At 44.6% G+C, this 27,348-nt stretch overlaps 1 protein-coding gene across 2 annotated transcripts in view; it reads right to left on the bottom strand.

The window, feature by feature from the left end:
• Positions 1-12,428: 12,428 nt before the first annotated feature.
• Positions 12,429-27,348, bottom strand: part of MXD4 (MAX dimerization protein 4) — a 355,430-nt gene continuing 340,510 nt past the window's right edge. For both annotated transcript variants that reach the window (XM_085642548.1, XM_085642549.1), the window contains one exon: positions 12,429-19,329. In XM_085642548.1, coding sequence (XP_085498674.1) covers positions 19,181-19,329 — 149 coding nt within the window. In that variant the 3' untranslated portion in view covers positions 12,429-19,180. The remainder of the gene's footprint in view (positions 19,330-27,348) is intronic.

The following is a 27,348-nucleotide window of genomic DNA, read 5'->3' as shown; positions in this document are numbered from 1 at the left end:
CATTCCAAGCAGGATTTATTTAGCGAAAACCCTGCTCCATCACATCTTTGGGAGGGAAGCTGTATTTGTGAAGGTCACATTATCCCACTGAAGATTTCCATTCATTGGGTTTGTTTTTGAACCTCTAGAGGCAGGAAAGTTACAACTGTTTCGTTAGCCCAGGGACTCCATTTTCAGACATTAATGCACCCATACGTCAGCACAAAGTTGTAAAACGAGAAAGATTATGCACAGCGAGAGGGACATTCTGGGATTCGCGCATCATGTATATTGGGGACACTTTTCAACAGTTTACTTTACACTGTCTCTGAAATCAGACCTCCAGATGGAGGCTGCCTTCATTCGGAAACAACAACATGCAATCATGTTAGAAAGCAATTCACTTTTGCATATATTTGAAAACATTATTGATGTCATTAAGACGCTGCATTGAAAAGCTTAGGCACCATTGACCCAATGTGATGGGTCACACTGGAAGCCAGCTCTGGCTTTGAGGCAACAGCAGAGCTCTCAAATTGCCCCCTTCCATGTCTGAGTATCTCACACAGGCCGAGTTGTCATTGCACAGTGAGATCTGCAGTCCTTTTTTAAAACAAAAACCCAGGTCTACAAGTCCCAGAATGAAAATTTAAAAAAACGTTCTGGTGCTGGTAAAATACTCACGGCATTGAACTGGGAAACCTTAGAGCTCTGTAATGGTTTACAGGTGATGTGAGTACACTTGGAAGTTATTTAAGGAATTGCAGTTTTTGTGCCCTTTTTTTCATTCATGATCACGTTATGATGACAGTTTGTTAAAAAATGAGTGGCTACGTAAAACAAAAACACCGCTTGCCTAAGTCACTGCTAATCTTTCATTAAGGAGCAATATTAAATCAAAAACTACATCTATCATTAACGATCTCGCTGACAGTGACTACAATAAAGAACAAAGGGGCATATCAGCAACACCAGGCGATAATTATCGCTCAGCGCTCTTAGCGTGAGGATAATTATCACCGGGAAACGTGGATTTTTATCGCTGAGATAGCGTGCTATTAGCAACGCTTATCTCCTCAGCGATAAAAATCCTCACGCTAACTGCCTAATGTGAGACTATCGCTGGAAACCCAGCGATAATCTCACGCAATGTGGCATTAGCTTGCTGATAGGGACTCACAAATTTAGCCTTGATATCCACCTTCCATAGGATATCATGGCTAAGTCAGTCCTGAAGCAGGCTTAAGGAAAGTAGCGATAACAGGGGTTATCGCTACTTTTCCTGCCGCTATGCTTCATAGCGTGGGGCTTGATGATAGGAGAAATGTCGCTTAGCGACATTTCTCCTGTCATGTTAGGTCAGGAACGCCCACTTTGCATCTCATTAGAGATGCAAAGCTGGGCGTTAGGAATCCCCAGACTAAAGCAAGGTTTCACGCGTTAGCGTGGCCTTGCTAATTAATAATTTTTTATCGCCAGCTTGTAAATATGCCCCAAAGGGGCATATTATCAAGACAGGCGATTAAATTATCGCCGCTTTAGCGGCCGAAAACTGCCGCTAAAACAACGATAATGGGCTTGATAATATGCTCTATGGAATTCCAATTGAAGCTCAGGTTAGATGCCCTTCACATCTAACCTGAGCTTCAATTGGAATTCCATAGAGCATATTATCAAGCCCATTATCGCCGTTTTAGCGGCAGTTTTCTGCTGCTAAAGCGGCGATAATTTTCTCGCCTGTCTTGATAATATGCCCCCAAGTGCATGTCATCGACCGCTAAACAACAAACCCTCAGGAATTGGACTGCTTGATTGTTTGAAACAACACACTCGCCAACATTCGTAAATGTGATCATGGAGGTCTGGCACGAGCATCGGGGAAATGTCTTGTTTTCCATTAACAAAAATTAAATGGATAGATATTTCTTGACGTGAGAGAGCAAAAACACTCAATATTGGAGGGAAAATGAGCACAATGAAGGAAACTCACACCAAGATAATGAAGCACTTAAAGAAATCGAAACTAGCTGCTTCACATCATACAGTGAAACAATATAGGAGAAATCAAAAGAATCCGAAATGATTTGTTTCTTCATCGCCTATGTGCCTTTTTTCATTTAATCCCGTATTGGTGTAAATAGGCAAGCAGTGGTTGGCAGTTTTTCCAAAACAGATGGGGGCATATTCCCAAGAACGTGTGATAACCATTGCATCTGACCATGCAATACTTGCATGTCATGGGGAGGGGAGGGCACCTGATCCGCTGGTTTGCAGCTTCACTGAGGGAGCTGTCGTCCATCAGCCTGGACCGCCTCCGTGCTAAGTGGGATCTGGATCTGGGAAGACCGCTAGCGGACAGGGAGTGGGAAAGGATACTCAAGGGCCCGGTGCGTATACCCCGAAACTTGCGGTTCCGCCAAATCCAGTTATTTATCGTGCACAGAGCTTACCTCACGCCGGAGTTAATCAATAGGTATTTTCACCGTACTGATGCAGTGTGCCCTAGATGTAGTGAGCCGGGGGCGGGTTTCCTACATATGCTGTGGAGCTGTTCGCGGCTGGGTGCCTACTGGAGATCGGTCAGTGGGTTACTGCTAGAGAGTGTGGGCCGCAGCATCCCATTCGACTGGCCCGAACACATATTGCATCACTTTAAGCGATCGCGTAAGGATAAGGTGACGTCTCGATTCATAGACCTGGGGCTGGTGGTAGCGGCACGCCTCATTACGAAGCGGTGGAAAGCGCATGACCCGCCGCGCGTGCAGGCTTGGAGTGCCTCATTTCAGGCATGGGCCGGGGCTGAGGGGACCGCCATTCAGAGGGAGGAAACGCTGGGCCTGCGGAGGGAACCCATGGCAGACCGCTGGAAGCAGCTGCTGGGGAAGCTCAGATGCCTAGGCGCGGAGGGTCGCGCGGAGTTGCAGGAGGCGGCCGACGGAGCTGACGTGGGTGGGGGTGGATTGGGGGATGCCCCCCTGTCGAGATGATACGCCCCTGACTGCTTCCTCCCTTGGCGCCACGACACCCACACTTGCAAGGCGTTGTTCACAGCCGAGCCACACACACATGGGGGATCCTCGGGGGGATGCGGAGGGGCGGGGGGTTTACTGACAGCTGGGGGGGTATTGAGCCTGTATGTACAGTTTATGCTGCCATTGTTACGGTTTTGTTATGTATAATCTTTGGACCTTGAGGGTATTTTGCCTGTTCTTCATTACCTGAATGGGGCGGGAAGCACTCGCGCACAGGCACGGAGCCTGGCTGAGGTATGTGTTCGAAACCTTCATAACATCCCCTCCACACTTGACCAAGCTCTCAGCCATTTTGCACGGGCCTCGGGGCTACGAGTCAATGCAGCGAAATCTATACTCTCGCCGGTCCTGGGAGAGACTCCTGATCCAGGGTACGTGCCGGGGGGGTGGGGATTGGAAAAGAGGGGGGGAACAGCTGACCTGGTTTGTAGACCATTTTCGCAATTTGGGGTTCTTAGTTTATCGTACCAGAACTGATCTCTTTGGTGGAAACATAATCCAGGCCACCACGTTGATTCGGTCACAGATGGGTTTCTGGAAGACTCTGCCATTGGCCATCTCTGGGGGGATCGCCCTTATCAAAATGGTGGTTCTTCCCCGCATTCTCTACTACTTCGCCACTGTACCTCTCATCATCTCCTCCCCCTTTCTTCAGGCAGTGGGAAAAGTTTCTACTGGACTTTATTTGGGGAACATCATGTCACAGAGTGTCTATGGGAAAACTTTACTTGCCTTCCGAACTGGGTGGCCTAGTGGTACCCAACTTCGAACATTACTATTTGGCTTCCCAGTTGCAATGGGTTGCCAGGTGGCTATCCTCCCATCACCTACCAGACACGGCTTCTCTACAGCCCCCGCTGGCGCAGGGTACCCTTCTACCCATTTTTTACCCTTGCTACAAGTCCAGACCCCCCCCCCCCCGATATATTTCTACTCAATGTTGCGTACAGGTGCTTCTCTAGGTGCCTTTTTCTCACTAGAACCACCATTCCTTATGCACCCGCTATCCCATTGCTGGGAACTCCACGAGGGGACACTTACACGACGGTGACGGAGTTACAACACTGGGCCTCAGAGGGAATACAGGATGTGAGAGATCTTTTCCAGGACGGCACTCTCATCCCATATCAGGAACTCATAGCGGAGAGGAACCTACGCCCTGGGCAGTTTTTACTACATAGAACTATCATAGCATCGTTATCATCCAAATGGGGTACCCATACCCAGGAACCCCCCATGCACCACACTATACAATGCCTTCATGTGATGGGGACAGGGGGACACCTCACGTGCTGGTTCGCATCCTCCCACCGGCAACACACCGAGGTGGACCTCACTCAGTTTCGGCATAACTGGGAGGGGGCCCTGGGGAGGGAGTTTACAGATAGAGAGTGGACTGCTGTCCGAGGTAGCCCGACATACATTCCACGTAATCAACGGTTCAAACAAATTCAATTCTTCGTGCTACATCGGGCTTACCTTACTCCAGCCCAAATTAACAGGTATTTCCTCCGCGCAGATGCGGCTTGCCCCCGCTGTCGGCAGTTAGATGCTGACATTCTCCATATGCTCTGGCACTGTCCGGTCTTAACTGACTACTGGAACAACGTGACAATCACCTTTACTACTTGCACCTACTGAACCATTCCCCCTGGCTGGGAAGCCCATGTGTTACACCTTTTTAGTAGAAACAAAAAACATAAGAACTGCCATACGATTTCTAGACATGGGTCTAATAGTGGCCAAGCGATTGATCACTAGGCGCTGGAAGTCCCCTCTATCGCCTCACCCACTTGCCTGGTGCCGATCCCTGCTTAATTGGGCTAAAGCGGAGGTTTTCGGCACTACGTAGGGAGGACCTACTCGGCATCCGTAGCGCCTCAGTGGGACAAAATGGTTTCCAAGCTTCAGGAGGTGGTCACTAACGTGGGGGACTCGAATGCTTTATCTGGGGTCAGCACTCGGGCTCCATCCCTCACTGATAGAGGCATTAGTAGTGCTGCCCTCCAGATTGCTTTAGCTCTCCTGTTTCAGAACTCCATCGCCTCTGGACCCTGGCAGCTCTGGCCCCCCCGGCTACACTAGATGCGGCAGCAGGTCTTAAGCGACTCGTTTCCCTTCCTTGGCTTATGTTATCCTCATTTTGTTGTACCCTATGTCCCCAGTTGAGTTCGGACTGCACTATATTTGGTCAGTTTACATGTCACCCGCTGGTGAGACTCATCAGCACTGATCCGCCCTGTCTAGGGGTATTTACCCATGATTTTATGTGATTGCCGTGAACTATTTGCCTGTTTTTCTTTTTTTTTTACTTTAGCTATTAAGCACTGCACATTATGCTGTTGGCCATCACTTTTCTATTTCTTCCTTTCTGCTGTATGAGCACTACTGTTATCATATCTTTTAAAAATGTGCAAAAATGTTAATAAAAAGATTTAAACAAAATAAAAAGGAGATGCATGTGGGAAGCAGAGTGAGCATGTGTCCTGTTGCTTTAACATATTTTTATGTTTACGTGTCTATCTTTGCTATCGGGTGCAAGGCCAATTGAGTTGCTGTATGTGTTAGTGAGGACAAAAGCGGTCTTGCTCAAGGACTGGTAGGTCTACATTTGTAAATGCTTTCATTAGGGTATCCCATCCCATTCCAGCGCCAGTGGCTTCTTGCAGAGGCCTTTGTATTCCTCTCTACGGAGTGCTTCGCTTTCTGCCCTACCCCATTGTATGACATCTCGCCAAGTTGTGCTATTCGGGATGTGGGGGTGTTGGAGTTCCATCGCCTCATTATTTGACGTTTCGCCAGTAGAAGGGCCAGGTCTGCCAGTCTAGCCTGTGCCTTGGGGTGTTTGAGGCGAGGGCCTGGTCACCTTAGGTATAAAAGATATGTCAGCTGCATACTTAGGGGGTGTGAAAGCAGGCACCGGTGCACAGGAGTTATATAATGCCATCAATGTTTGTTCTAGTACTGGTAAAAAAAAAATTACAAAAGATTACCGGCCCGGGTGTCTTTATTTAATGCACTACTTTCAAGGGCTCACACATTTATATACATTTACACTTACAACGCCTGTATCTGTCAGGTCGGCAAGGTAGCTCGAAACTCACATCTTCAATTTTCCCATAACCTATTCCTCACCACCTTGCGGCCAAACTCTCTCATTTATTGCATGAGGCAGTGCAGGATATTTGGAAAGCGATGCCACTTCAATTGCCCTGCTGCCCTGGCCATTTGTGATAATTCTTCTGGGATACCTTGTAGAACCTTCAGAAATAAGCTCCCTAAACTGCTGTGCAAGATATTTTAGGAATAGTGACCAGTGTATATCAAACTCTTTGATCAGCGTCTCATCTTCTTCCTATTTTGTCAATATAATGTGGAATGCTGCCTTCAGCGCTACATGTATCTGCTTCCCTTTACGTGATCTTGTGAGGGTCGAGCGAGGAATGGAAGTCCAATTCATCTCTGGAGATGGACAATTAAAGCATGTCATTGATTGCTGTAAGAACCTTGGCCCAGTATCCTCGTTATGAAGGCCAGCGTCATAGGAGGTGTGTCAGTCTGTCCACCTCTTGAAAAGTTACCCAACTCCTAGAAGTTTTCCTCCTTTCGCATTCAGAAAGTTTTTCTGATGCCAAGGACAATTTGCAAACAAGCATTAGCAATGCCAATAGGTCTGGCTTTAAAGGAATTTTGTATGGTAACGTTAAGCATTACAAGTTAATAGCATGAGAATGAATATATATTTATGAGGAAGCAAAGAACTGTAGCATAATCTTGGTGCAGGTTAAAATGTCAGGAGGCAATTGCACAGTCAAACCAGACCTAAAATTCTTCAGAGGGTAATGACTGCCCTCCTCCCGTTTGTGCTGATATCAGAATAAGCCAAACACCATACATTTTCTAGGTTTCTAAGACACCTTTACAGTCTTACAATGTCATTATGTCATGTATGTGCCCCTATAAGTTGAAGCTCAACCAGCTGGATAAATAAACATAATGAACACAGTTGCCTGGAGGGCAAGAACTTTTTTGAAGAAGCACACAATTTCTGCCCTGTCAAAATATGTACTTCTGGCTCCCAACATGTGGGCGGAGCCAAAGCCCCTCTAGTGAAGCTCACATAATTGTCTGACAACAGCTGTGCTGTCATACCAGACCATAAAATGCTCTCTGCGGCTAGCATTCTTTGTAGCTGCAGCTGATCCCGAGAAGGACATTTCTCATTCTTTATCTAAGACTGTCTAACTCTCCTTCCTATCTGTGTTGTCCTAGGGTCTTGCCCTGTATTCTGTCCAGCAGAACAAATCTGTGTATTACTGAGGTGACCTTATTCTCATGCCACGCCCTTCACCCATCTTGAAAGCTGTAAGCTCTCTAGATGCTCCAGGTCTTACTGATCAGTGCAATAGGGAATGTCGAATCTGCATACTAATGAAGTGTTCTTTCAATGAGATACTGATTGCAGACTTCAGGTCCTCAAAAAGTTTGATTGTACCGTCTTTGTACAGCGATTATGAGACTGGCCTGCTCTGCCCGTGCCTAAAATGTTCCTTTCAGCAGTCCAGGTGTAAATTCCTTATTACAGTATATGGGCATGACGGGAGAAGACCTCATAACACACCCCCAACCGCAAACCAAACTGCGTCCAATAGGGTGTGACCTCACCCTCAACAGGGACTTAAGTCCATTAGGAGATTAAACAAATAGTCTGAGATTCCAACAAGACCTTTCATCTTCCGCTGGTTATTAAAAGTAATTGTCACAATTACACATGAACCTCTTTTAGAACTTCATGCTGTTCTGTTAATGTCCACCACTATAGAAAGCATGGGAATAGTCCTCATTAATTTATTTCTCTGTGTGTTATGTGGAATCTAAAAGTCATATCTGACAGGGAGTGGCGCTTAGGTCATGTAGCTCTCCATCTCATAGTGTATTTGTATCTTCATCTTTCCTTCAAAGTTAGCTTGGGGATTTGATCTCTTCTTGGGCCGCAGCTTTCTGTCACATTAGAAGAGGTGTCTGAAGGATTAAAAACTTCTTCTGTGTTTAGGCATTTTTGATCTTCTTCCAGATTAGTAATTGTTGTCTCCCCATTTCACATAAACTGTAACATCATTGGGTACAGCCATCTACATCCGATTTGCTTCTCTCACACCAGGACGCTCTTTGGAGTAGCTGTGCGCGCTATAAATTGTTATAATCATCCTCATATTAAGTGCCTGTACTGCCAGTGGCAAGTCTCTTTGTCTCAAATGTGTAGTGGTTGACCAATCTAGAACAAGCGTTAGCAAAGCCAAAACGTTTCACTTATGCCCGATCTATTGGCATTATCAATGTTTTTTTAGAAATGTTGCACAGGAGCTGAGGTGCAACATAGCTTAAAAAGAATAAAAGCTCTATGACAACCAGCGATGAAAGTTTTATATAGTTCTTTTTCTGCAAGCCATGTTGCACAGCAGCCTGTGCTGCGGTGCAATATGTCTACAAAAACCGTGGGGGCAAGCAACATGAGGGGGGCAAGCAACATGAGGGAGGCATCTCGGCCAGTGGCTTCCACATTCTCTTTTGTACGTTTTGCTACCAGTACTAGAACAAACACTGATTACATTATTTAACTGCTTTGCACAGGCCTCTGCTCTCACACCCTGCATGTATGTAGTGGACATGTCTCATACTAAATCTAGAGTAACTCAGTCCCGCGTAGATGTCTCGTTCTGCACCCTCTTTTAGATTGCATATATGAATATTATTTCTCCTGGTCCTGTTTTCGTAATCCTCACAATTCTGTAAAAAGGCTTTTATTTGAATCTCAAGGTGAGCTACTGTGGTGTGAAGGAGTTAATCTGCTTCATCACTCGCAGAGAGTAGACTTTCTACTATTGAGCTCCATGAGTCAAATCTTCGGGTCTTCCTTCATCAGTTTCAGTATGTTTTGCCACATTAGTGTTAATGAGCTCGCCTGTGTCAATATTGGTACATTCTTAAAAGTGCTTAATGATCACGAGCCTTCTCTTGAACCCTGCACCCCTAAGGTCTCTCCAGTTGCCCAAAACGTCAGATTTCATGGGATGTCAAAATGAAAGAAACACAAACACACACACACGCACGCACACACACACCACACCACACACACACCTTCATTCTCTCACCGCACTTCACACACCCAACACACTCAACAAACAGGACCACACAAACACACACACACACCGCACTTCACACACACACACACCTTCATTCTCTCACCGCACTTCACACACCCAACACACTCAACAAACAGGACCACACAAACACACAACCCCCTCTACATCACACCGCTCCCTGTCCTGCAAACTCCTCTACACTTGTTCCCTCACTAAACACACCACTGAAATTTGGGATCTGCTACACAACCATGCGTCAGACTTGCTCTTCCTGACAGAAACTTGGCTGGCTCCCATTATCACAATGGCAATCCCCTCCCTGGATGCACAATTGCAATACTAGACCAGGCAAACAGGTCCAGAGGTGGAATCACTATTATTTTCAAAGAACACAAAACATGCTCGACCACCTCAAGAAACACCACTAGCAACATGGAACATTTTCCCTTTTAACTCATCACTGTCAACTACACCTTTAGCGGCATTCTTGTCTACAGCATTCTTGTCTACCACCCACCAGACCGCACATCAACTTCGGCAGCACCATTGTAGACTTTGTTGTCCCCCTGATCCTCGACTTCAGCGTCTTCATCTTCCTCAGCAAACTCAACTACCATTGGGAGGATCTCACTGATCCAAACATGACCAAACTCCTTGAAAACCTGTCCAGCCTCATACCGACTCACCCCTACACAAGCTAGCTGACACCTACTGGAACCTGATCTTCAGCTGTTTTCGCTACATCATAGTAGACAAGCTCACACCGATTATCTGGACAGACCACACCATGTCGACTTCAGTATACTCATCCCACAGCAGAAACACCAATGCCAAATCTGTATGACGGGACTAGAAGAAGATCTCAGAAGCATGCTGGTCTTCTGAACTCCTACACCACCAGCCTTGGCATACCAATAACCTCCCCGAATCTATCTCCAACTTCAATGCCTGGATCACCACCTGCACTGAAACCCTGGCTCTTCTCAAAGCCAAAAAAGCCACAAGAATCAGCCCGCAAGCAGGCTGGTAGATGGAAGAGCTCAGACTCCTCATACTCCACTGCAAGCAACTTGAATGCAGATAGAGGCAAAGCCAGGACAACACTGACAAGAGCACCTACAAATCTCCCCCTAACTTCTCCAGCAGCAAGCCCCACCAGCGCAAACCCCTCTGAGTACCTTTGGACCCAGCTATCCCTATTCTTCAGCAACAAGATCACCAGCATCTGTGTCAACTTCAAGCCCCAACCAGAGCCTTCCACCCTCCCAGCCCTCCTCAATCAACACTGGAAGGACCACCCTAATCACCTAGCTCACCATCACCACTAGTGATATCACAACAATCATTCAGTCCATACGCTCCGGAGCACCCAACCTCACCACCTCTTCATCAAAGAACTGGACCCCACCAGCGCAGCCTTCATTCCGATCCTAAATGACTCAATTCTCACAGTCACCTACCCAGATACCGTAAAACACACCCCTGTACTTCCTCTCCTCCAGAAACTCTCAGCAGACCTGAAGACTCTAGCCAAATACTGGTCTATATCCCTGCTATACTACCCAGCAAAGGTCATGGAAAAGATGATGAATGCCTATCCACTCACCACAAAGACAACCGTGGACCTCATCCTACTGGACCTTAAGGCATCCTTCGACACCATCTCCCACCCATCCATATCCAACTACTCCACAAATCCGGCATCCAAGGGCCCAGGCTTCACTGCCTTTACTTCTTCCTGACAGGCTGCACCCAGTCTGTCAGCCTGGCCTCCTTCACCTCATACACCGTCGTCTTAATCTGCGAAGTTCCATAAACATCCTCTCAGCACAACTCAGTTGTGGGGCCTACATGACCCCACTCACCAACATTATCTTAATCCATGGAATCAAGCATCATGTCCTATGTTAATGACACCCAGATCATACTCTCTCTCTTTCTGACAAGACGCCAAACACCTGGACCAATTTCTAGCCCAGGCCTTGTTTTGGTACATACAGCTCACTGCCAGGATACCCTCCCGGGTGAGTTAAGAGCAATATAAACACACATAACAGTAGTTACAGAACCAGCTGCCTAGAATTTTCACCGAGGGCGGTCCCTCGGGTCATCGCTCTTTTCTTTTGTCAGCTGAAGCCACCAACCACAAATAAAGCTGCGCGATCAATGCACACTCAATTCAGCAACCTGGCACCCATTGTGCTACACGGTGAAGGCATACATCGGACAGTCAGAGCCATTTTAGCCACCTTGCTCCCGCCAATCTCTTGGTTGTAACTCCAGATACTCCTGCGAAACCCATGCAGTCTGGAAAGGCGGCAGGGCATGCAGACTGTGTGACAGAAGTGGTGTTTCTATGCTACCATCTTAGCAAGAAATCAGCAACCCATTTTCTGAAGTTACTTACTGGGGAGGAAGGGGAAGAACTGGATTAAACTGAATATAGATAAAAAGATGCAAATATTGGAGTAATGAGTCTCTTTAAGATCCCATCACTGCTGACCGTCATACTTGGGACCAGTCTACCAATCTAATAGCTTGTGTATGTAACCTGTTTTTCAAAATGACCCATGCTTCATTACTGAACTGATCCTTTACAAAGCACAAAACATCTAGCTGGCCTAACATCTCTTTTTTTCAACCCGAATTTCTTTTTTGTCATTTGATTTTGTTTTGAGATGATCTGCTTGAATATTCAAATTGGGACCGGCCTTGCAATAAGCTTCCAAGCATTCTCAGCCTCTTGTTACAGTTCACTGAAAGTATTATGATGGCATGTTGGCACTCAATATATTCCTCATATAGTCATACTAACTAATAAAGAACATTAAAAAAATATCTGAAAAGGTGTACTTGTCAAGATATGGTATGGAAAGCAGAGCCCACACAGGAATTGTGGCCTTCCGATTGAGTCCCTGCCTTGCAAGGTGAAAGCAAGGGTTTCTGAATGGTGATGCCAATAACTTCAAGCACGGTGTACTGCATTAGAGAAAGAACATTTTACAAAAATATAATTTTAAAGAAGTTCGAGATGCAGCTCCATCACTGAGTTTCTTCTTTGTAAGACGGTGTGCTATGCTACAAAAGGAGAGGGCATGTAGTGTTTTATGTACATTTTAAATGTCCTCGTACATCAACGGGTATGTTCCATATACTGTACTTCAACAGGTAAGGTACAGACTGTGACCTGGCTTGTAAAGATTTACCGAAACAGAAATAGCTTGCAGACGTTCAAACAGACACAGAAAATCAAACTCAAAAAGACAATGAAACCTGAGGTATAAAAATCTGTATTTATATTACAATGAAAGAATGTTACAGCACGATACTTTCAGTGTGCTACAGGCTTTATTTAGCAAGCACCATGTACTGTACTGAACAGTACGTGTGTACAAAGGAAACTTTACAATAATATACATCTAAAAAGCCATAAAGCGTTTCATTTCATATATATATTCAAATATCTCTAGCACAGAACCTGCCCAGTGCACCTGTAGAATTTCACCAAGTTTAATAACGTAACCTCCACAGAAGGCGGCTTTCTTATATTATCGACAATGGGCCGAAGGAATGTCGAAGGCATGTCCATTAGTACACCACTGACTACCACAAATTGAAATTTAATTTTGGAAACATAATTTCATCAAGAATGGTACGATTCCAAATATAAGACATTTTCAATATCGTTTTCCCACAAAAAAATGTGCCATAAAATGTATTTTGAAATAACATGTTCTGAATTTGGGAAAAACATCAAATAGCATTTATCTAATACAGGTAGTTAAACATTCATAGCCTGAAAACTAGCGTTACATAGCTAAGATGACCATTCTTGTTATGCAGCACAAACCACCAGGAAGAATATTTTATTAGTGGAATGAGTTATGTTGCACCGAATCAGGGAAATCAAAACTATGCAAGCAATAGTGGATATTATCTGTGCTATCTCGTGGATGCAAGAAAATGCAGTTTTGTAGGCATTAATGTCTTCTGAACTATTTCAGTAAAGCTTTTCCTCCTGCTGAGGTGTAGATGTTTACTTTCAAATGTGTTTACTAACGGATATTGCAAAAATACATGGTTGTAACTGAGAAGCTCACTTAAATCCATGAGAAAGAAAGATGGTTCTTAATCAAAAGTAAATTAAACACTGGTATTGAAGGCACGCTGAGAAGAAGTATGTCCCCTATTTTACATGCCTGCATGAAAAATTAGGAGACTTAGGAAATATGTGCGGTCCTTGGAAACCTTCAATGCAGTAAAATAGAATCATGTGTCCAGAAAAGTGAACATCACAGGCTGGGATTTTTTTTCTCTGTTTTAAAGATGGATCATCTGCAACATTTTCGGATTACTATTTCATGTCAGAAATTAGTAATTAAAAATATATTTGTATATTTGAAACAATGATTTGTTGCGTAGACACGTAGAAAATACAACTCCTAATAGCAGTACTAAATAGAAATGAATCAGAAGGATACATTTCATTTTCGAGCAGTTGCGTATACTATTCTTAATCCAGGCTGCAGAGAGCAAATTATGCAGGAAAGAATTCCAGTAAAACCTACAATAATAATTTCTGTACATTCCGATTAGGAAAGGGGTATTACCTGTAGTTTTACATTGTTGTTATCTCTAGCTTGGGAAGTTTAGAAGGTCGGTTGTTGCCGGGCAAAAAACGCTAACCAATTATTTCAATTTTATCCACTCCACTTTGGGCATTTTGGGATACTGTGATATCTGACGGTTTAAAAAGCTCATTTTAAGAGATTATGACTTGGATCTGAAGAATGTGTATACGGTGGGACGAATAAGGAGCATATTCTTTAGTTCCCACTACTACTTCATTACCAACTGTTTTAGGCCAATCCGTCCTGAAACCCATGTTTTTATAAAGGCTCAGTCCACAGCATTATCCTACCTATACATTTTTTATTAATTCTAATGTTATAGTACGCATTCTATCCAAATAACTAAAAGTCACTAACCTATAACAATCCTTTTCAAGTGCTTAGTAAATTAAACTAGGGGGAATTAGTCAAGAATGCCTCGGTTACAGCCTCACTTTTTATATTGAAAGATTTCAAAGTACCCAGTAAAAGTGATGCAAGAAAATGATCTACCACAGACAAGGCTTTACTTGTCTCTATGGAGCAGCCTATCCAAATGTTATCACAAAGCCTCGTTAACACAAAAGGAGTGTTGTAAATCTGAAGAGAAGATGGAGAACTCTGTAAAGGTTTGGGGGCAGGAAAACGGATACATGTAAATGACCTCACACTGACAGGTGGTCCTGCGAACCCATGGATTGCTAGGAGAAAAGATATTCAACAGGCCTCCACTTAGTGAATTCAATCAGACGGATACAGACTGCTATGGAGGCTACTAGATCAAATATTGTGCCTGTTACCCATATCCCCTGTGCTTTATCGAAGCTTTATCACGAAAGGAGCACAAAATTAAGTGGGAATTACACACCGGTTATTTTTTTTCAGCACGGGGTATGCAAATGAGCAGGTGTGCTATCTGTGCCCGATTACACTTTACGCCTCCAGGAATGCGGATTCAAGTACAAGCTGTGCACAATTTCACAATTTTCAGGGAGTGCAATTTGCTCTGACGATTTGTGGCACGTTACTCCTGCTGTAAAACACGGAGACAAACTCCAGAGTCAAGTCGATTTGCTCTAAATTTGAAATCCTGATTCGAGCACAAATCGTGATCCTGAACTTCACGTTTAAAAAAAAAAAAAATGTGTCTGCATGTTTATACATACAGTAGGGACGGAAGAGTCCTTAATTTCCAACGGCCCCTTTCTCTTACTTTTCCTGTAGGGGGCGGCAACGAATAGAGCATTAGCTTACTTTCATTCACAGTCGACCCATGGCAAATCTTGACAAGAGGCATGAGACGAGACAGTCCATGATTAATCAAGGTACCGAACTCAATGCCCATTTCTATAGAAAAGTGATTTTGTATTCAGTAAGTCTGCCAAAACATAATTTACCACCGAAATACGAACTGACAGAGACAAACTGTGATCCATGAAAGACAACCTCAGAAGGACGAAGACTATTGCATCAAATGGTAGTATTAAACAGCTCTTTTTATGGGAGCTCGGGGAAAAGAAAGTAACAAATCACGGGGTTTAAAGAGCCAGGCACATGTATAGGATTTTGATGCCATAACTTCCAACAGAATAGCCACCCTGAATGACGTGGACAGGAAAAAAAAAATACTGTACATTGATCACAGATTTCCGCCAAACAGCAGCCGACATTCCCAGCATGTAAATCTTTCGATGATCCTTTGGTGGAGAATTGCATTTATTAACTATATGACTGCATCTGTTTCTGAAACGAGATTCATTTCTGGGTCCATCTCATATTGCCATTTACGAGTTGAGGCTACAATCTAGTTTAGTCTTGTATCATACATAAAATATAGGCTATTCAACTGGAAGAATATATACTTGTGTACTGTATTGTGATCTAGCTGTTCATACAGTGATGTATAACATTCCAGCCAGCAATTGCATTCAGCCCCTATTGAATCATACCTTACAATCTGACAACTCTTCATTTGTGAAAACAACAAAGAAAAGAAACGTACTCTTGCTGAGGACAAGAGAGGTGTGTTACCATAAGAAGCCGATTTTGATTGCACTGCTCCCAAATAACAATTTTCAAAGAGTGTATGTGACACTAGCACCATTTACTTTGCTTTTACGAAGAGAATTTCGACCAGGTAAGCAAAGCCAAAGACTTACCATGAAAGTGTGCGTAAATGCAGATTATTATAGCGACCAGCACTTTGCTGGACACCAAAAAGTGATTTTAATCTGTTTACATGACATACAACAAAATGTTCTTTGTATTTGTTACTTAGTTGGTGGTGTGGGATCTACCTGCTCAAAAAGCAAGGCCACTATGAAAGAATCAGCTGCGTATATTGCAGATGAATGAATACAAATAATATAGAGGTGTTTTGTTCAATATCATTACAGAAAAAGCGGACTATCTCGTCTCTCTGTATATCTCTCTTCAGTGATCAATGACAGAAGGAACTACTATAATCGTCTACAGAAGAGGCGACAGCTACTAATAGACAAAAGGATAGGTGAGTGCATCACAGATGAGATGTGACAAAGCACCATGGGCTCAAAGCCTACGAAATATTCATTAATTGTATTCTGTTATTCATTATTAAACATTCATGCTTGTATAAGCTAATGCATTGTTCATTGGCCATGCAGGTAGTGATTTCAATTGGTTTGCACCCCGAAAAACCTCAACAGCTGGACTGCTGGCTTTGGGAGGGGGTTACATTTTGCACCTGAGAACTACGTTGGGGCTTACAGTTCCTAAGTATTTGTCAGACCCAGGTTGCAGCAAAAATGGAAAACTCCACAATCCTGCAAGTCCTGTATTTTCTTACGCACACTTTCAGATATGCTGCTGTCTACATGATAAAGATAGTTTTTGAACAATGCTGTATTTTTCATATCTCTATACAAATTCAGCTTCTCTTTTTAAGCAACTTGTTTACTATGAATTAAACAACATGCCAAACTGCACTGCTTGTGCAATACCTTTGTGTTAATAAGAATGTAGCATTTAAGGAATACCCTTTATAGATTACATTTTCCAACCCATGTATTCTAAATTTGATAATGGTAACATGGACATCTCTGCTTTCCTCAAGGTAAGATGTACGTTTCTTAGATTAGAAGGTTCTGTGCAGAGTTGTTTTTCATGAAAGGAAACACTTTACAAAGCATCAGTGTGTTTTTCATATCATCAAAGAACAGCAACAATATATTAGACATGTTTCTTCTTAACAGTCATGTTTTGCTTGATGGAAATTAATCTTTCATGATTTGAAAATTCGTCATTTCTAAACAAAAATTACTAGCAATTGTTGTTGCTTGTCTGCTAAAAACAATAAATGATGCTTGTGAGCTACACACAAAACAAATATTGCCATTTTTTCCTCATATACGAGGATTTTGTAAGATGCAAGGTATTTCTGACATAATACCAAACCCCTGCATCACAGAAAAGGTTGTTTTCTTATTGAGCTGCCAAAGTTTAACCATGGACCTTTCCTCGTTGGCACCATGTGGGCGGGTCTAAAATGAGTCAATGTAACTTAAAATGTAAATGTTCCTTGTTGGCAATTTCCAAGTGGTATGCCAGGCTGCGAACAAGGACTTTAAGCTGCCACAAAAACGCAATTCATATTTCTTTTCATTGTGGTTTGCAAATTAACGAAAGAAGAATACACACAGCAAGTGAAATGAAGAACGAAAAACTGCACCTATGTTCGAAACATAGGGGTAAATCAGTGCGTTACAAAGTGTGAGTCTCCAGGCAATGGCACAGCCCTTCTGAAATGGTCTGAATCTCTTCCAGATTTTTGTTCGTCGTTTTTCAAGTTGAACATCACAAACCATATGCGCTTGAAAAGGTAGGTTTGTAAAGTACCATTTCCAAGAAGAACTGGTTGTAGGTTCCCAGCCTTGCGACCTATTCTCAAGTCCTTGATTTCTCCATAATAGCCAACCCTCGCTGAAAGGCTGTTTAACTAAAGGACATTGCTCGTTGGCCCTGCTAAACATCGCTCCTAAAGCTTTGTGACAAAAGAACAAACCTACACATGGTGGGAAGATTTGTACATCAGACCACTTAGTAAACAAAGCTTAATTATTTAAATATTGGAACAGGGGAGGAGCACATTAATTGTCAGTCACCAAGGCACACAATGACAATGGTGAAGAACCCCTGGGACTCTGGACTGGCTCTGTACCATTCCCTCCCTATACAAGTAAATGAGAACATTTAAGAAAATATAATACAAAATCTCTTACAGGAAATATAGACTACACTTGCTAAATCACTTATCGTAAGTGTGTATAGCTTTTTTTCCTTTTATTTTATTAAAAAGACCTTCCTTGACAAATAATGCAAGGGCTGGTCTATTTTACATACCCGGCAAGCCATGCTCTAATGACTTCAAGAAGCTGAGGTTGTATAAAAAATACATCTTTGTAGTATTGCTACAATTTGTGTAAATAAGTTCTGAACTGGTTCATGTACACTAAATAAAGTGCGCTGTTTCACAGCATAAACTTTTTGTTTTTTATGCACCTTATGAAAACAACATGTAATTGTAGAGTGCAGCAGAAGAAAAATAATTAGCTATGCTTTGGCTGGATACCATAACTTTAAGCCATACCTGCCTTAAAATGCGATCTAAAATATGAGAATGAAAAAAGAAAGATGCAAATAGGAATTTAACTTCCTTGCAAGTGAAATTTAGTAAATGTATGAATGCAAGATTGGATCATTGGCAAGAAAAATGCTGAAATACTTTTCACTTAGGAGGCGGAGCACGAAATTAAAAGGAAGCGTAGATCATTTCGTACAATTCCGTCATTAGAGCTGGCTTTCCTCATTTTCATATACAGTAGTGACTTTTCCTCTTCTAATGATCTGAAGACCACGTGGTGATGCACAGTAAATAAGGGGTTGCAATTCTAGCCAACGAAACAGCTGATATAATCAATGCTACATACATTCAGACTGTTGTTAAGCATTTTGAATATCTCATTAAAAATAAATTGTTGAGATCTTGATGAAACTATTTAGAATCACTTTATACTCTTACATTCTAAAATGTTTTCTGGTAATCAAAATAACAGAGTTTCTTATCAAACCTCTTTCACCATTAAATATTTCCACCATATAGTTTAATACTTTTGCAATGGAATGATATGATTGTAAATCTGGCTACTTCACGCTACCTTTAAGTCACAACTGTACCTGACCACAGATCGTTGCAATAAAACCACATTTGGCAATAGCGGGCGATGTGGTTACAGTGCAGGGGATCATGGGTAAGAAACCTCATTCATTTCAGAGTACTGCATTTGGGAGTTCCCGGAAGAGTGGCAGTTGACACGTAAAACTCTTTGTACAAGTGCCTTTCAGTTAGATGGTCTGAGTTGTTCCAGTGGCTCAGGTATTAGGAGAGTCTGTCATTCAGTCTGCGGGAATGTATGTAGCCACCATCACTGGATCCGCTTTGCAAGCTGTAGTGATCGTCCATATCACTAACACTTCCAACACTGTCCATTTCACCTGGTGTAAATTCCATTCCTTCAATGTCTACTTCTAAAAGAAACAGAAAAGAGAAAGATTATCAGCCTTACCAACATTACTAATTGTTCCAGGAAGTTCAACAGAAATGAAAGAACTATCATAAAGTGAAATAACTATGCAAAGGAAATTACATTTGATAATTTAGTTGCGTTTGATGTTAAAAAGTCCATTGGGATTCTTTTATGAGATTAATTTTGGACTCTGTAGTTTAAAGAATAATAACGCCCAGTGAGACGGTGCACACTAAGAAAGTTACTTATTGAGAGGCAGACTGACATGATTCTGTGAAGAAATCAAGGGCAGAGTGGTGCAAAGTAGATTGCAGTGGCATAGAATGCAATGGCGCAGACCAGATTGTTTCACAGTGGAGTGAAGTGGCATTGGTGCAGAACACATTAGAGTGGAATTGAGTGAGGTAGAGTGTAATGCTGTAAAATGCAGCAGAGTGGCGAAGAGTCGAGTGGGGCAGAGTACAGTGCAGTGGCGTAGAGTGTAGTGTAGTGGAGAGCATTGGCCCAGACTAGAAAGATGCAGAGTAGCAGGCACGGCTGGTCCATTTGGGTGGAAGGGCCACGCCCCTCCACCTTCTCCCCCCGTAGGAACAGTGTCTGTCAGGCTGAACAAAAGTCAGCCTGACAGACACTGTTTACTTTCAGTTCAGGCAGCCAGGAGCCAGATATGCGCATTTAGCGCTGGCTCCCTGAACTGAACTTTACCGGGCTGAGAAAGTCAGAGCTCCGGTGGGAGTGACGTTCTCAGCTCAGCAAAGGTTGCTGAGGCCCTCCCCTCAGCGACGAGGGGTAGCGTCACTGATTGCCTTGCACCTGGGCGCTTCAGTTGTAAGTCCGGAAGCGCCCAGGGTCGAGTGTCAATCAGTGACACTTCATCACAGAGTAGGGTGGGGTCAGTAGTCTCACTGACCCCATCCCACTATGTGAGGACGTTGGGACTGCTGCCTTCCCTCATTGGCTGACCTTAGGTCAGCCATTGAGGGAAGGCAGCAGTCTCAAGCCTTCTGAACCGCCGAGGCAGCGCTGAGCTGGCTGACGGTATGTGTGAATAATTTTCTTGTTGTTTGGTGCGTGCGTGCATGTATGAATGTTTGGGAAAGAGTGCTGTGAATGAATGTGTTTGTGTGTGCGCGCGTGTGAATGCCTGGTTGTGAGTGTTGTGTGTATGTGTGTGTCCCGTCCGTCCCCCTCCCTCCTGAACTTACCGGCCGCCCCTGCAGATTAGTGGTGCAGAGAGCAGTGGCGTAGAGTACAATGGTGCATAGTAGCATAGAGTGGCGTAGAGTGCAGTGACAGAGCACATTGGTGTAGAGTGCCGTAGAGTACAGTGGAGTAGAGTGGCATTGAGTTCAGTGAAGGAGAGTGCAGTCTTGCAGAGCTCAGTGGCTTAGAGTGCAGTAGCACAGCGTAGAGTGGCTCAGAGTAGAGTGGTGCAGAGTAGAAGGTAGTGGAGTAGAATGCAGTGACAGCATGCAATAGTGTAGAGGGGCATAGCGTGCAGTGGCATAGAGTTGAGTGGTGTTGAGTTGAGTGGTGGAGAATGCAGTCTTGCAAGGTAGAGTGTCGTAGAGTGCAGTCGCATTGAGTAGAGTGGTGCAGAATAGATTGCAGTGGCGTAGACTACAGTGGCATATAGTAGATTGTTTCAGAGTGGAGTGGTTCAGGGTAGAGTAGTGCAGGGTAGAGTGGTGTAGAGTGCAGTATAGATTAGAGTGGCGTGAACTGAGGCAGGGTGTAGTGGCACATAATGCAGTAAAGTGGCAAAGAGTTAAGTGGTGCAGAGTAGAGTGCAGTGGCATAGAGCGTAGTGGTATAGAGTGCATTGGCACAGACTAGAGAGGTGCAGAGTAGAGTAATGCAGAGAGCAGTGGCTTAGGGTCTAGTGGTGCAGAGTAGAATAGAGTGGCATAGAGTGCAGTGACAGAGCACAATGGTGTAGAGTGGAGTAGCGTGCATGGACATAAAGTGAAGTGGAGTACAGTGGCACTGAGTTCCGTGGCGGAGAATGCAGTCTTGCAGAGTTTAGTGGCACTGAGTAGAACGGAGTGGCATAGAATACAGTGACCGAGTGCAATGGTATGCAGTGGAATAGAGTAGAGTGGAGGTAAGTTCAGTAGCGGAGAGTACAGTCTTGCACAGTAGTGTCATGTCGTAGAGTGGAGTGATGCAGAGAGCCGTGGTGTTGAGAACATTGGTGCAAAGTAGCATAGAGTGGCGTAACATCCTGTGGTGTAGCGCACAGTGGTGTACAGGGCAGCGGAGTAGAGTGGTGCAGAGGAGAGTGGTGCAGCACTGGGTGCAGTGGCATAGAGCGGAAAAGTGTGTGGTAGAATGCAGTGACAAAGCGCAATGGTGTAGAGTGGTGTAGAGTGGCATTCCGTTCAGTGACGGAGAGTGCAGTTTTGCAGAGCTCAGTAGCGTACAGTGGTGTACAGGAGAGTGGCGCAGCTTACAGTGCAGTGACGTACAGTGGAGAAGAGTGATATAGATTACAGTAGCTTAGAGTAGGTTGTTTCACAGTAGAGTGAAGTGACGTACAGTGGAGAGGTGCAGGGCAGAGGACAGTGGGATAGAGTAGTTGTGTTGAGTGCAGTGGCGTAGAGTAGACTGGGGCCGAGTAGAGTGGCGTGCAGTGCAGTGGCATAGTGTGGAGTGGTGCAAAGTGGAGTAGATTGGCGTCGAGTGAAGTGGCATTGAGTCGATTCTTTCAGAGTAGAGTTAAGTGGCGTGGATTTGTGCAGAGGCATCGAGTAGTGGCATTGAGTGCATTGACGTAGAGTGCAGTGGCATAGAGCGCAGTGTTGCACAGTAGAGTGGCATAGAGTTGAGTGGCATGGAGTGTTGCAGAGAGCAGGGGAGTAGAGTACAATAGTGCAGAGTAGAATAGAGTGACGTAGAATGCAGTGACAGAGCGCAATGGTGTACAGTGGCGTATAGTGCAGTGGAATGAAGTGACATTCAGTTCAGTGACAGAGAGTGCAGTTTTGTAGAGCTCAGTGGCTTAGAGTGCAGTAGCGCAGAGTAGAGTGGCTCAGAGTAGAAGATAGTGGCGTGGAATGAAGTGACAGCTCATTGGTGTAGAGTGGCGTAGCGTGCAGTGGCATAGAGTAGAGTGGTGTTAAGTTCAGTGCCGGAGAGTGCAAACTTTCAGAGTAGAGTGTTGTAGAGTGCAGTGGCATAGAGTGGTGTGGTGCAGAGAGCCATGGTGGTACAGAGTACAATAAAGTGGCGTAGAATGCAGTGGTGTAGTGTACATTGGTTTAAAGTAGAGTGGCGAAGAGGGCAGTGGAGTAGAGTGGTGCAGAGTAGAGGAGAGTGGAGTTGCACACAATAGTGGTGTAGAGTACAGTGGTGCAGAGTAGAACAGAGTGGCGTAGAGTGCAGTGGTATAGAGTTAAGTGACAGAGGACAGTGGCATACAGTAGAGTGGTGTAGAGTTGCGCAGCTTACAGTGCGGTGGAGTGCAGTGGCATACAGTGGAGAAGAGTGGTGTAGAGTACAGTGGAATAGATTGCAGTGGCATAGAGTAGATTGTTTCAGAGTAGAGTGAAGTGGCGTACAGTAGAGTGGTGCAGGGTAGAGTGCAGTGGCATAGAGTAGTTGCGTAGAGCGCAGTGGCGTAGAGTAGAGTGGTGTGGCATGCAGTATCATATTGTGGAGTGGTGCAAAGTGGAGTAGATTGGCGTGGAGTGCAGTGGCATAGAGTAAATTCTTTTAGAGTAGAGTCAAGTGGCATGGACTGGTGCAGGGGAGAGTGCAGTGGCATAGAATGCAGTGTTGCAGAGCAGAGTGACAGAGTGGAGTGGCGTAGAGTGGAGTGGCCTAGAATGGAGTGGTGAAGAGTGAAGTGGTGCATAGTAGAGTGGGATATAGTAACTGGCATAGAGTAGGGTGGTGCAGAGTAGAGTAGGGTGGTGCAGAGTAGCATAGCATGAAGAACCGTAGAGTGCAGTGGTGCACAGTGGATTAGAGTGGTGTAGAGTGTAGTGTTGTAGAGTGCAGTAGAGTGACGCCAAGTTCAGTGGCAGCGAGTGCAGTGTTGCAGAGTAGAGTGTTGTAGAGTGCAGTTGTGTAGAGTATAGTGGTGTAGAGTGTATTGGTGTAGAGTGCAGTTGCGTAGAGTGGTGCAGAGTAACGTGACTTAGAGTGAAATTGTGTAGCGTATAGTGGCATAGAGTGCAGTAGTGCAGAGTAGATTGGTTCTGAATAAAGTGGTGTAGAGTGCATTGGTGTTGATTCCAGTGGCGTAGAGTGGCGCAGGGTAGATCGCAGTGGCGTAGAGTGGAATAGCGCAGAGTGGAACAGAGCAGAGTGGAACAGAGTGGGTAGAGTGCAGTGGCGGAGAGTAGATTATTTTAGACTACAGTGCAGTGGCATAGAGTGCAGTGGTGCAGAGTAGATTAGAGAGACTTAGACTGGATTGGCGTAGAGGAGAGTGATGCAGAGTAGAGTGACATAGAGTGTAGTGGCGTACAGTGCAGTGCATTTTGTGTAAAAAAGTAGCATCTTTTCAATGGTGCTCCAAATATGCCATTATTAACTACCCTTTGCTGAAGTTATTTATACCACGAATGTTCCAGGACAACAGTGCTAGATGTCTAGCCGCATTGGTATTCACATCTAAGGGAAAAGTGAGTCATGAACTGTCCAGTTAGACTGAACCATGCACTGCATGAATAAATTATGTTTTGCCTGACCTTGTTGCAAAACTATCCATAGTAAAGAAAACAACAATACATTCTAAGTCTCCACCCCCCACTGACATCCCCATCTTTCAGTGATGATTCCCTGTTAATATCCCACATTATTAAGAGGTGATACACACCATGAGCTAAGGAAACGCTCCGTAGAATCATTCCTGCCAGGCAGATTAACATAAACATTAAAGCCTCAAAACAAACAAGGGCATGTGATAACAACATGACTAAGACTCTGTTGGAGTTCCGACTCCTAAACACCTTTGGGAAGGCAGCTTGGATACAACAGGCTAGAAGAGTAGGATGTCTAGTGTTAGCTCAATCTCCACAGCCCATCCCGGGGTCAGACCCCAGAGCAGTTTCCTAGCTGGCGTTCTGGCTTTTCTTCTTTATATGTATTAGAATAACTTACATCCGAAGGGTTACTAAAGATGTGTGTTTTGCCATTCACGCTGATCCGCAGCCAGGTCAGGGACAACATGCCAGACCGGATCCCCTTGCTGCGTAACAGTCATCAGTGAATTTTCTGTGGGCATGCTGCACCATCTGTTTGAAATCTGGGAAGATGGATATTGAAGACCCCTTGTACTGGAGCAGACCTTTCTCCCTTGCCAGGCGAAGTGGCGTGTTCCGATCATAGTAGTTCAATAACCGGGCTATAAGAGGATGGGTTGGAGCCCCAGCTGACGGCCTTTGTCTGAGAGATCTATGGCCAAGTTCTACCAAAAATTCAGAGAAAAATTCCAAGGCGCCAAACAGGTCCACCAGCAGTTGCTCAACTAACTTATCTGGACGATCCATGGTCGTGGTTTCAGCTATCCCAGAAATTCATATATTGTTTCAGCGGGATCGGGCTTCTAAATCCTCATTCTTAGCATTACCTGGGACAGCTGCTTATCCATTTTGTTCAAACGAGTGGCATGAGAAGGGTTATCGTCTTTCAGGTCAGAGATCTGGTGCTCTGCACTGTACACGCGCCACGTACATCCTCTCTGCAAGTTTGTCAATCCGACTAGCGCAGGGTCTATTTTACTGTCAATTGAGTGCAAGCCACCGTGAAGTTCCAACAAAAGAATATCCTCAGTCCCCTTGAAAGGGCCCCAGGGTTCCTCTCCTCTGTGTCAGTCATGTGAGGATATACAGCTAGACGTTTTCTGCGAAAAGGATTATGTTACTTACCCTGTAAGCATCTGTTCTTGGCATGTAGACCAGTAGATTAACATGTTTTGCATGCTCCTGCCATCTAGTGCTGGGTTCGGATGTTTGCAAGTTGTTTTTCTTCGAAGAAGTATTTCCCAGTTACACGGTAAGGTGACTTTCTTTCGGTGATAGTGCGCATGGGCATCAACTCCATTGTTAGATTGTTTTCTCGCAAGAGGGTGAGACTGGAGTAAGCGACTATAGTACAGAGATATCCATGCATATGTAATGTAATAATGAAAAACTGCAACAACTACAGGTGCCCGGAGAGGCGAGAGGGCGCATGTGAATCTACAGCTCTATATGCCAAGAACAGGTGCTTACAAGGTAAGTAATAATATCCTTTCGAGGCATGTGTGCTTAGATACACATGCTTTGCATCGACTGTATAACAGTACCCTCCAAAATCGGTGGCGACTAGTGGATGTTGCAGTTGTTTGAAAGAGTGTCTTTAGCACTGCCTGTCTGACATTAGCCTGTTGACGTGCTAACACATCTACACAATAATGTTTTGTAAATGTGTGCGGTTTGGACTATGTAGCTGCCTTACTGTTAGAAACGGGGTAGCGTGGTGCGGAGTGGGTAGGCCAAACTCGGAGGCATTGTGTAAAGCATCTGCGCAGCACACTCACAGGCGACACACCGGGCACACTACAAAATGAGACCACACCAGGTTAGGTGAAAAAAACAGCATATGTAAGATGCAGAACACGTCATAAGGCAATCACCATTGTAACACTGTGCCAACTGGCATCGGGTAGCAGTATCCAGGGGAATTATTTACAGGGCAGGGCCAATCGGGCCACTGCCAGAACCATCACCAGTACAATTAGGGTAAATGCAAGACCAGCAATAATAAATGTATATCAGCCAGTAACTACTGGTAGACCATGCACGTAGTAACATTGCAATACGCATTAGGCGTGAACATAAAGCATCACCACATTAGTATTAAGCATATAACACATTAGCATGTGGCACCTGGTTAGCATGAACCCATTAGTCCTAAACATAAAACCAGCCATGTAGGCATTAGGGAAAAAGCATTATCCTGAATCAATGCATTAGGCATACACATAAACGTCATCACATTAGAAGGAAACATGAATCCCATGACATGAGGCATACTTGCATGGGGCATCTCCATAGGTTTTGAAACATTACGCATAGCATTAGCCTGCAGCCACCTTATGCAGTAAAACAGATGAGGCATAAATGCAATATCATCAGTGTAAAGACACGTTAGGCATACATCATGGCATTAGGCATCATTAGGGCATTTCTCAATAGCATAAAAGCATGAACATCATGGCAGGATTACACTGCGCGTAGAAATGCATTAGGCCTCAAGTCAGAAGGGCGAACCTCCTTAGCCTGAAAACATTAACAGCATGAAGGCGTCAGCTAAGGCATAAGAGCACAGTAGGTCAGGCATAAACCTAAAACAGCCTGGCCTAACAGCAGGCCTGACCATCAGCTTCTTAACAGCTTAACCATGTGGGCACAGAGGCATATTATGCACAAAAACCATCAGTGTAAGGCATCAGGCATAGTCATATTACAATGGGGCTTAACGCATGAGGCATTATCAATAAGCATCAACATTCACCTACAAGCGTGACATTAGGCATACCACATCAGCATAAGTCACATCAGTAGGGGGCATAAAACATTAACCGTAACGCAGTCATTGAGGGAAAGCGGCACACATTATAAGTGCCATCAGCCTTGCAGGTTAGCCTTTGGCGCCACTGCGCCTGGGGAAAATGGAGCCCCTCTTCCGGGACTCTAAGATTAAAGATGCCCCCTTTTGTGCAGCTGTGTTGAGTACCAGGAGAATTGGCCCACCGTGTCCTGGGAGACTAACTTCAAAACTGCCCCCAAAAGAACACTGGGACTTTGGGAGTCCCTCTTCTGGACTCTGGAAATCAACAAGAATGATGTGGCCCACAGAAGAATACTGGCCCCGGGGGCGGGCACCCGTAATGTGCCCTGACACCCCCCCAACCACGGGATGACTGAGCCCCACTCACCGGGCTCCTCTTGTGGCCTTCGCGCCCTCCGGGCATGCAGTGGGGCGGCTGGACTGGAGCATGCGCTGCTCCCGCTCCTTCGGTGGCTGC

The sequence above is a fragment of the Triturus cristatus genome, chromosome 2_2, assembly GCF_964204655.1.
Source record: "Triturus cristatus chromosome 2_2, aTriCri1.1, whole genome shotgun sequence".
Classification (NCBI taxonomy): Eukaryota; Metazoa; Chordata; class Amphibia; order Caudata; family Salamandridae; genus Triturus; species Triturus cristatus.
Note: the sequence above shows the minus strand (reverse complement) of the source record. Positions and strands in the feature narration are given on the sequence as shown.